At 32.8% G+C, this 10,372-nt stretch overlaps 2 protein-coding genes across 3 annotated transcripts; both read left to right on the forward strand.

The window, feature by feature from the left end:
• Positions 1-2,315: 2,315 nt before the first annotated feature.
• On the forward strand, positions 2,316-3,663 carry LOC106292959 (syncoilin-like; the record flags this gene model as incomplete). The annotated part of the gene is given in 4 exon segments (XM_013728631.1): positions 2,316-2,562; positions 2,710-2,994; positions 3,395-3,505; positions 3,583-3,663. Coding segments are annotated over 3 exon segments (462 nt in total), but the record flags the coding sequence as incomplete, so codon positions are not given.
• A 4,730-nt stretch (positions 3,664-8,393) lies between these two features.
• Positions 8,394-9,729, forward strand: LOC106293340 (probable WRKY transcription factor 65). Of its 2 annotated transcripts, none has more exons than XM_013729008.1 (2): positions 8,394-8,750; positions 8,857-9,729. In XM_013729008.1, exons 1-2 carry the CDS (start codon positions 8,626-8,628, stop codon positions 9,515-9,517), a joined length of 786 nt encoding a protein of 261 aa, XP_013584462.1. In that variant the 5' UTR covers positions 8,394-8,625; the 3' UTR covers positions 9,518-9,729. The 2 variants fall into 2 exon arrangements, with proteins under 2 accessions (XP_013584462.1, XP_013584463.1); XM_013729009.1 differs by having other exon boundaries at positions 8,860-9,729.
• The last annotated feature ends 643 nt before the right edge of the window (positions 9,730-10,372 follow it).

The following is a 10,372-nucleotide window of genomic DNA, read 5'->3' on the forward strand; positions in this document are numbered from 1 at the left end:
ATAACTAATATGCTTATGGAAAACATAATTCATATACCTCCAAAGGGATGACAAACCCAGGAAATGTCCACTGCATATTATTCTCTGGGAGCCCTTTAGCGAAATGATCCCTCAAGTGGAAAATCTCCTTCATGCAATCATCAAATGTGTAACGGCCCCATGGAAACTTGTTGCAAAAATCCAGATCATCTACTGCCTGGAGAATGAAAGGCTCAATGAAGTATGCATTTCTTGTCCTTCCTCTTATTACTCTGGTCAAAAAATAAAGAACCGCCATCTTCAGACGCTCATCACTACCATCATCAGCTTCCATCTTCTCAAGCTTCTCTAAGACATCCGCTTCTGTCACTCTCAGACCCTGTTTCTTCCTATTCTTCTCCTTAGTCTTCTTCTGCAAGTGCTTAAAATGCTTTGTTGCAAACTTCATCTTCCCTTTTCTCGGATAGTTTTCAGGGTATGATCCGCAGTATAAACCAGAGAGGAGGGCATGTTCCCTGATAGAGTATCTAATTGGAACACCGTTTACCCCAAACCAAGCTTGCCGCTCCTTTCCTGTATGCATACAACGAAGTAGCAACATCCACAATCCCTGAACCTTTCTTTTCTCGCAACAATCCATGTGGAATAAATGCTTGAACTGAGGGTGATTCTCAAACCAACTCTTCTCTGACTCCTTAAAGTCTTTAATCGTCTCCAGAAAATCGTGTTGGTGGCACCTTGAGGAGAGCTTGCAAGCCGTCCAATAATCACTCGGCTTGAAGAAAAAACCAACAGGTCTCATTGGTTCTACGGCCATATTCTCCTCCCCAGCCTGAAGACACAAATAAGAACACTAAATACACTGAATAAATATCCGAGTTACACAACACAAAATCACTTAGTTGTACCAGTTAAATTAGTTGTACTAAAAATAATATTACTAGTTGTACTAGTAAACCTAGTTATACGACATTTGTTAAACCAGTTATACATCAATAAAACCATATACTTAAACAATACTCAGTTTAATTAGTTAACCTAGTTATATTGTTAATAGTTGTATCACTTACCAGTTCCTCATTTTTCACTCTTTTAGTTATACTAATTATACGATACTCAGTTGTATAAGTTAAACTAGTTATACTTTTCATAGTTGTACCAGTTATAAATTCCAGTGAATATGTTTTACAACATATTATTACCAGTTGAACTAGTTTCATTCTTTTATTTGTTAGTTCAACTCTATGATAAATATTTCTAAAATCATTTCAAGTTGACTTGTTTACCGTTCTTGGCGCGTCATTGTCAATGGTAGCAGATCCAATGGCGGCCTCAGGTGGGTTTGAATCACTGTTGTTAGATCCAATCTGCTCACGGTTCCTATGTGTTAGTTCAATATTATCATAAAAATTCCAAAACTATTTTAAATTGATTTGTTTACCGTTCTTTGCGCTTCATTGTTAATGGCAGCCTCTGGTGAGTGTGACTCTCTGTTGGGATCCTCTCTGTTGTTAGAAGTTATTGGAGCTTGCAGTGGATTCTCCGCCTCACTGGGTGTTTGAGTAGGTGCTTTTTGTGGCTCAATCGGAAATGATGGGCTTGGCGTACCCTCTCTATCATCCTGAGAAAGCAATTCCGCTGATGGTGCCGGGGAATGATCGGGATCGGAATGTTGTTCTGGTGAAGATGCGGTCCGACGCCGCTTGGTTGGATTGGATGAAGACTCCGACGAAGACGAGTCTTGCTTCCTCTTCTTTTCTGCGGTTTCAGTTTTCTTCTTTGCTGCATCTCTTTTTTTTTCACGGCTTCTCTCCTCCTCTTCACCGCTGCAACTTTCTTCTTCTCCGCCGCAGACTTGTTCTTCTTCTTCTTCTCCGGCGCACCTTCCTTGTTTGTTTTTCCGGCGAAGCGAGTCTTAGGAGCCATAGTTTTTCAATGAGTGACACGAAACAGAGAAATAGATGAGATTCAAGGGACCAGCTTCAAGATGATTGTTACAGAGTTTGATTAGTGAGGGGAGATTGAGGGAGATAGTGATTTGAGATTGTCGATTGTGTTTGGATTTGTGTTTCTTGATTACGTCGAAGAAAAAAAATTAGGGATTTAGGGGAAAACAGATGGATCGGATCGGGTTATTAGTAATTGGGTGGGTAGAGTGGTTGGGTTTGTAAATATGTTGAAATTTTAGGTTTTCTGGTATTTTCAGCAGAATTTCTATTTATTATTAGTTCATTAAAGAATTAGAAATAGAAGTGTCATATTCCAAATTTTTGTGTGCCCATTTGGTCCATCTCAGCATTTGATTCAAAATAAACCGACCAAAACTCATAAACATCGTCTTTTCCTCTTTCTCACCTTCGCCAGTTTTCTATGTTTCTTCCCCAGTCTATCTAAGCCATAAATTGAACCTCTAATAACATAAACTTTTGACTTGCTTCATTATCGTCTCCACCTCTCTCCTTAACGGTATATACTACGAAAATCAATCATAGTATTCTAACCTCCTGCTTTGTTTGATTGCTTCCATGTCAGTCGGCTTCCTTAAGATATATCGGATTCTACTTCTTCCCTGGAAAATTGAAGGTGCTTCCTCTTTTTTTTTCCCTCTCTCTTACTTCTTGATTGTTTTCATAACTAAATTGGATATGCGATTCGATCTAATTTAGGGCTTTAATATCAATTATTATCCCAATTTCGTTCATATCACAACACTGTTTCTGGGTTCTAAAGGGGTTTCGAGTGAAGATGAAGGAGATGCAGGCAATAGAGACGTCACAGCCGACGGTGGCTCCGCCGGCGGTGCACAGCCGACAGCTAGGAGCTCAGCTGTCGGGAAGCATGAGTTTTAGCAGCCAAATGACGAAGGAAGACGAGGAGATGTCGAGGACGGCTTTGTCTGCTTTCAGGGCGAAAGAAGAGGAGATCAAGAAGAATAAGATGGAGATTAGGGAAAGGGTTCAAGCTCAGCTTGGTCGTGTCGAAGAGGAGACTAAGCGTCTCGCTTTGATCCGTGCGGTATAGCATCTTTCTCTTCCTAATCTTTTTTCTTTTTGAGAATTGTGCTTTAATTTTGTTTCTGACATAGAAAAAAAACAAATTAAGATATAAAAATTGGACATATGGGGGTTTATTGCAGTGAAGCTATGTGGTTTTGATTCATGTTTAGGGGGAGATTTGTAGGACCCCAAGTATTGAAATTTTCAAGATCTGACATTTACATTGAACAAAAAATAGCTTCTTTTTTGTTTTTTTTTTTAATTATAAGTAAAGATTGGGACTTTTGTGAGTGTTTCCACTTTTGTATCACTAATTGTAAAACCCATTTGGTAAAAATGAGATTTGTGGATCAAAGTTCTTTCCTTTTTATGAAAACTACCATGATTAAGAAGTTTAATGGTTTGAATTGTATATTTAGGAACTTGAAGGTTTAGCTGACCCCATGAGGAAAGAAGTTGCTTTGGTCAGGAAGAAGATTGATTCTGTCAACAAAGAGTTAAAGCCTTTGGGTCATACTGTTCAGAAAAAGGTATGGCCATTGCACATAACCAAATCCATTATATGTCTGGTTGAGGATTATTATTAAGATGCTAACCTGGTGTGTAGGAACGAGAGTACAAAGAAGCTCTTGAAGCATTCAACGAAAAGAACAGGGAGAAGGTGCAGCTAATCACCAAGCTTATGGAGCTTAGTCAACTAATTCTAAAATCCTTTTTTTTATTATCGAATATAGTAATTGGAGCTCGTGTTTGAATAATTGGTTCAAGTGTTTTAGTTGTTAGTATCTTCTTCTCTGGTTATGGTTCTATGTTTGTCTAAATATATCTGCGAGTCTTGAGCTTAGTTAGTGGTTTTTCAACTCCGACCAACAAAATTTAACAAAAATTACAACACGATCTTTGAATTTTAAAACATATGGTTTATTATTTTTAATTTTAAGTAGTTTTTTAAAAATATTTATAAAATAAAAATATATTTTAATATAAAATAATTTTACTATAGACTTACTATTCTAATGTTTCAATATAATTTGAATATTTCCTTTGTTTTATAATATAATGGTTTAAAAGTATTTTTTGTTTCACTATATAAATTGTTTTTATATTTCAACGTAACTTTATATTTATTAGATATTATGTGGCCAATTAAATTATGTAAATTACTGTGTAATTGATTAAATTTATATATTAAATGACAGTTTTCTAAAATAATAATTTTTAAATATTACAGATTTTAATTAAAACTGATTACATTTTGAAACAAATAGAATCATCTATAAACTAACTATATATATATATATGAGGAAAAAATTGTAAAGTGATATCACCTTGAATTTCTCTCATTACGTGAATTCCTAATTGGAAGGAGATAATCAACATCTAATATTATGTTACTCTCAGTATATTAGAAATGGTCGAACCGTAAACCAATTAAGGATGATGTAAGGAATACATAAATATGTATTTTCAGTTATCACAAATATAGAATCAATTGACAACAACTTAATTATGTCCAGCGTAGGACAACAGAGAAGAGTTTTCATACCTTCTAATATTATAATATCTCACTATATTAGTGGCTAAATCAGTTTTTTCTAACACAAATACTCACTTCATTCTTGGAGTTTAAGCTTTTCTATCTGATGATATTAGTAGTTTGATCCCAAAAAAGAAAATGGTCGAACTGTACATTGTAATTGGAGAAAAAAACAAACAAAAATCAACCGAATACTTTTAAGGTATATGAAACAAAAATTTAAAATATCAATTCTCTGCAATTAAAGAATAAAGCAATAAAATTGTAAAAATACAAAATAAAATAAAAAATATACACATAAATAAAGATTTAGTAAAATAAAATCGTAATATAATTTCCACAATTGATAGTGCTCAGTTACACTAAAAAGTCTAAATTTACAACATACACAGTTTTATTTACATCTTTAAACCTATTATCTAATTAAAATGATTCTAAGAAAAGTGTCAGCATGAAGAGTCAGAAACTATACGATAAAATATAATACATAACGTTAAAAATACATTATCACTGATCACTAAAAAAATCATGTTAGTAGTAATAAAAATGAAATGACAACACATTTATTAAAACCATACAACGGCACACAACAAGGTGTTATTAAATATACAAGCTACAAATTAAATATGCTCAACGCAAACACACATAAAAATGAGACATCATATTTGGATATATTTAAATAAATAATTTTAAATATATTATATTCTTGATAATTTTAAAATTACTTAAAAAGAAAACTAAATTATTAAAAATTAATATACAAATAAAACTAAAGCAATATTTGGTAATGTCAAAATAATAAATGAATAAAAAAATATATTAGGTTAATAAAATAGATTTTAGATTTTAAAGAATTTTAATTCATGTAATATTACAAAATTCAAAATTTGTTTATTACAATTAATATTTTACCATTAGATATATTAAAATAATATTCTAGATCGATATTCAATTGTTAGTTTTCAACTATTACACGTAAAAAATATTATTAAGTACGTTTTTTTTTTTGAAAAGGGGGATTTATATTTTAAGCAGGTTATTGGAGTACTTTTTATTTTCGTTAATTTATTCGAGATGAGATTCCAATCTTTTAAATTAAGATAATTTACGTTCTATACATAATTATATTTTTTGTACATAACTCTAAAATTTCGGACTTTATTCTTCATATTTTATTAGTTAATTGTGTTACATATAATATAAATACTTACTTCAAACTAAAAAAAAAAATCAAATTTGAAAATTAGTTATATATAATTTAATATACAAAAATTTACATAGAAATAAAAATGATAAATGTAACAAATTTAAATATATTATCCGCGCTATGCGCGGAGAAAGGATCTAGTTGAAATAAAAATAATTTATGTCGTGTTGTACAAGAACCACGCCGAGGTTTTAGGAAAAGTCAGAGATGCCAAATTATTAGTCTCAATTTTAATAACATAATATTAAATGATATGAGCCACCAATAAGATATTTAAATGCAGTCAGCCAATAATATATAAATATAGTTTGCCAAATTGTGGCTATAATTCTGTTGAATGGAATATTGTAGCCACATTGCTTCACGCAGCAATACATTTCAATGTATTCAACCAATATCAAATCCAAAGTAGGAAAATTATAGCTTTCCTTGTCAAAACAATTAGATAGTTGGTGTATATCAAAAATTTTATTGAAACTTATCAAATTATTACTTAATGTAACGGGTACTTTTTCTATAACTTGTTTTTTTTTTTGTTACACACTTTTTATAACTTCTACAACAATTAATTAATTATAACGTTTGCGACTTTGGTTCCATCTTTGATCCGATTATGTAAGCCAGCTTTTGTTTTCAAATGTGTGTTTAAATTACACCGTATGGTGTTTGTGAGCATTTTTCTTATATGAGTATATTTCTTCAAATGACAAAAAACTCCTATTTGAACCGAAAAAAAAAACGTTTTCCTATGGAAAAGAAAGAATACTATGCATATGTTGTACAAAATATTTTCGATAGAAGAGAAAAATAAAGAAAATCGTGATAATGATATAAATCTTTTACTTTTTTTCCTTATTAAATATTTCGTTTGCGTAACACTGATTGGATGTTCAGTCCATATATCCCATTTAACTTGTGTTGTCTCTAGTTGATAAGATCAGCGCAACGAAAGGGTAAACTTTGATCAGTAAACGATAACCATCACACATAAATAAGATTATCTACATGATTAGAAATCAGATTTGAACAATAAAAAAAAAACATGATTAGAAATCAGAATTTAAATTATTATATATGCGTTATTGATGCTGCTTTTGTTGGTGAAGGAAAAGGGTGATAAGAGCATGATTATTGGGGGTTTTTAGAGTAAGTTTTTTAGCGGAATATAAAAACCCGTCTCTTAACTTTTAACTAAAAAAGTTAAAAACTGGCTCTTAAAACTCTTATTTAAGAGAGCCGGTTCTTAGCTTTTTTAGTTAAAAGTTAAGAGACGGATTCTTATATTGCGCTAATAACTCCTAACTCCTAATAACTCCTAACTTTAATTTTAATTTTAATATTGGACATAGTTCCGGCTCGTACTTTGGTGTACTTAATTATTGAGAGTCTTTCGAATTGCATCGAAAACAATGCACTATATGCATGTACATACAACATATGCATATGCACACCAAGATGCCTAAACATCCATAAAGTTATAAACATAAATAAAGAAGAAAAGAAGAAGTGGATATGTATCTTATGAATTAGATAAGTGGCAGCTCTTTTAACAGTGGTATAATATCCCTTTTCAATACTCATATATACATGATATATACAGGGCCGACCCTGAGAATTTTGAGGCCCAAGACCATTTAGTAAAGAGTTTAAAATTTTGGGGGCCTAAAAACTTTTTTTTTACAAATTGGAAGCCTATTTACATATAAAAATTTTCAAAAATTTTGGGGGCCCAAGGCGAATGTTTCATTGGGCTTGGCCCAGGGCCGGCCCTGGATATATACAGCAATAAAATGTTATAGCTAATAATCTAGTGAAATTGCATCCCATATACACAACTTTTCCCATAATTAACTCAATATCCTAAATTCCACACCATGATATCTTTGTTCATAGACACACAACTTATCACATCATGTGTATTTACCTAATTTCCAATTTTTTTTGTAGTTTTTAAGCTAATTGACTCAATAATCTAAACAATCAATATACATAGCAAACATATATGTAGTACCATGTTAAGATGATCATAAAAGTTGTATCTAGATTCAATAGCTGAGAAATCAAGATCTATAACCTATTCAAATTGACAAATACGATGAATAAGATAGATGTACATTAGTATTACATATTTGACAAATATATTAAAAACTGAATTAAATTTGGCATAAAACTTGAACTGGAGTTTAATTTTGCATATATAAGACCTAATCTGATTTTCATGCATGCGACACTAATACACTTTTTAGTTTTTATGAATGGAAAAGTTCTTGAAAAGGATGGAGATAAACTTTAGAACCAAAACAAATTTTGAAATGAAGGGTTTGATCATATACGTTCCCATTTGCTTGTTCACACACTACACCACCCAATGAACCTAATCATCTTCCAATCATTTGAATACATTGTAAAGAAGGTTTTTGAACATTGGTGAATAAAGACAAAAAATAAATAAAACAAGTGTATACTAATAATTTACCTAACCCCATCTTCAAAGTTGAAAACACTTAATAGAAAAATTATATATCATAAACAAAGGGTGTGATCATATGTAACCATTGCCTTATAGTCAAATTATTAGCTATTAAAATAACAATCGATAGGGGTCCATCTCTCAATGATAGGGATATAAATATTATTATTGTTAAAATAACAAGTACTAGAGATTAACTTGACATATGCTCGCACGTCCTCTTTCATACACAACCCCTCTTCGTCTCCACGACTCCACCTTCTCTTATCTCTCTCTACTTCTACTCCTCTTTTTCCTTCTGCAACTCAGATATTTTCAAAAGCGATCAAGATCAACGAAATATCTGATTCTTGGTCGATATCATTGACCGACACTTCTTTCCTCTTTTAACTACTTGTAAATATAGTACAATATATAGTATATAGAAAATATAAACATGAAGCGAGGTCTAGATATGGCGAGAAGCTACAATGATCACGAAAGCAGTCAAGAAACAGGACCCGAATCACCAAATTCTCTAACCTTCAACGCTACCATCTCTTCTCAGTCACATAAACGAAGGTGAATCAATAAACACATCTTTGATTCAAATTACAAATAATTTAATGAAAAAGCTTAGCATTAAAAGTATATTTCATATATTGATGTACTTGTTAATTAACTACAGTAGGAGATCCATAGAGAAGAGAGTAGTGAACATACCGATGAAAGACATAGAGGGTTCTCGGCACAAAGGCGACACAACTCCACCGTCAGATTCGTGGTCTTGGCGTAAGTACGGCCAAAAGCCCATTAAGGGATCTCCTTACCCTAGAGGTTATTACCGTTGTAGTAGCACAAAAGGTTGTCCGGCAAGGAAGCAAGTCGAGAGAAGCAGAGACGATCCAACGATGATTCTCATCACTTACACCTCTGAGCATAACCATCCTTGGCCTCTCGCTTCCTCTTCTAGAAACGGACCCAAACCTAAAACCGAGCCAAAACTTGAACCAGAAGTACTGCCCGAGGTGGAGCGGGAGGAGGAGGATGATGATAATAATAAGTTTATGGTTCTTGGGAGAGAGATCCAAACAACGCCGTCTTGCGTCGTTGATGAGTTTGCTTGGTTTAGTGAGATGGAGACCACGTCTTCGACCATTCTTGAGAGTCCGATATTTTCAGCAGAGAAAAAGACAGCTGTCTCGGCGTCGGCGGATAAGGTGGCGGTGTTTTTCCCGATGGGGGAAGAGGATGAGTCTTTGTTCGCCGATCTCGGCGAGTTACCGGAGTGTTCGGCGGTGTTTAGTCACCGGAGTAGGGTAGTGGGGTCACAAGTGGAGATCTTTTGACACGTGTTGGTATTTTATTGGATATTATCGTTGCTCACATGGGAAGCGTTGTACGCACGGCGGTTTTTGTTGTTTTTTTAAGCTTCTCAACGGTAAACAATAACTCATCATAAGACTGTCTCCAGTCTCTATACACTTGTCGTTAAAAAAAAGTATGATTCGATTTTGTAATTTCCACTCTACTCTTTGAATATTGTCTTTTTCTCTATTTATATGATTTTACGTACTTAGATCATGAGATACCACTTAACGAGAGAAAATGCTAATAAATTTGATATCATAGTAGAGATTAAAACAAACATATTTTTCGGAACTTCATCTTGAAACTTAAGAATTGTTGGTACATGATTACATACGTGATTTTAATAAACTTTACGCGAAGAATAATAGCACAGCTGAACAAAAGAATTGATTAGTTGTTATATGATTCACGTTACTTTGCCTGCCAAACTCTCTGTAATTACTATTATTAAAGTCTGTATAATAGAGCTTTTATATGTTCACATTAACTGTAGTTCTGACTTTAGAGGGTTTTTTTTATTTTAAAAAATTGCGGCAGTCCAACCTCTACATAATTTTGTAGTATGTATATTTAAGCGTAGTAGTCTACGTAGAGGAAGATAATGGTGTGCATTTTAAAATGCAGGATTACGAAACTATAATAGAATATATTGTGATGACTACTATACTAAAGAGATCTACATTTTGGTAATGATTTAAGCATATATATATATACCGTGAAAATTATATGGGTTTTAGAACAGATTAAGGTGTTAATACATTCTAATATCCTTTCCAACCTCCTTGGCAAGTAACACAGATAAACTTGTATCAAAAGAACACAAACTTCCATTC

The sequence above is a fragment of the Brassica oleracea genome, chromosome C5 (genome assembly GCF_000695525.1).
Source record: "Brassica oleracea var. oleracea cultivar TO1000 chromosome C5, BOL, whole genome shotgun sequence".
Classification (NCBI taxonomy): domain Eukaryota; kingdom Viridiplantae; phylum Streptophyta; class Magnoliopsida; order Brassicales; family Brassicaceae; genus Brassica; species Brassica oleracea.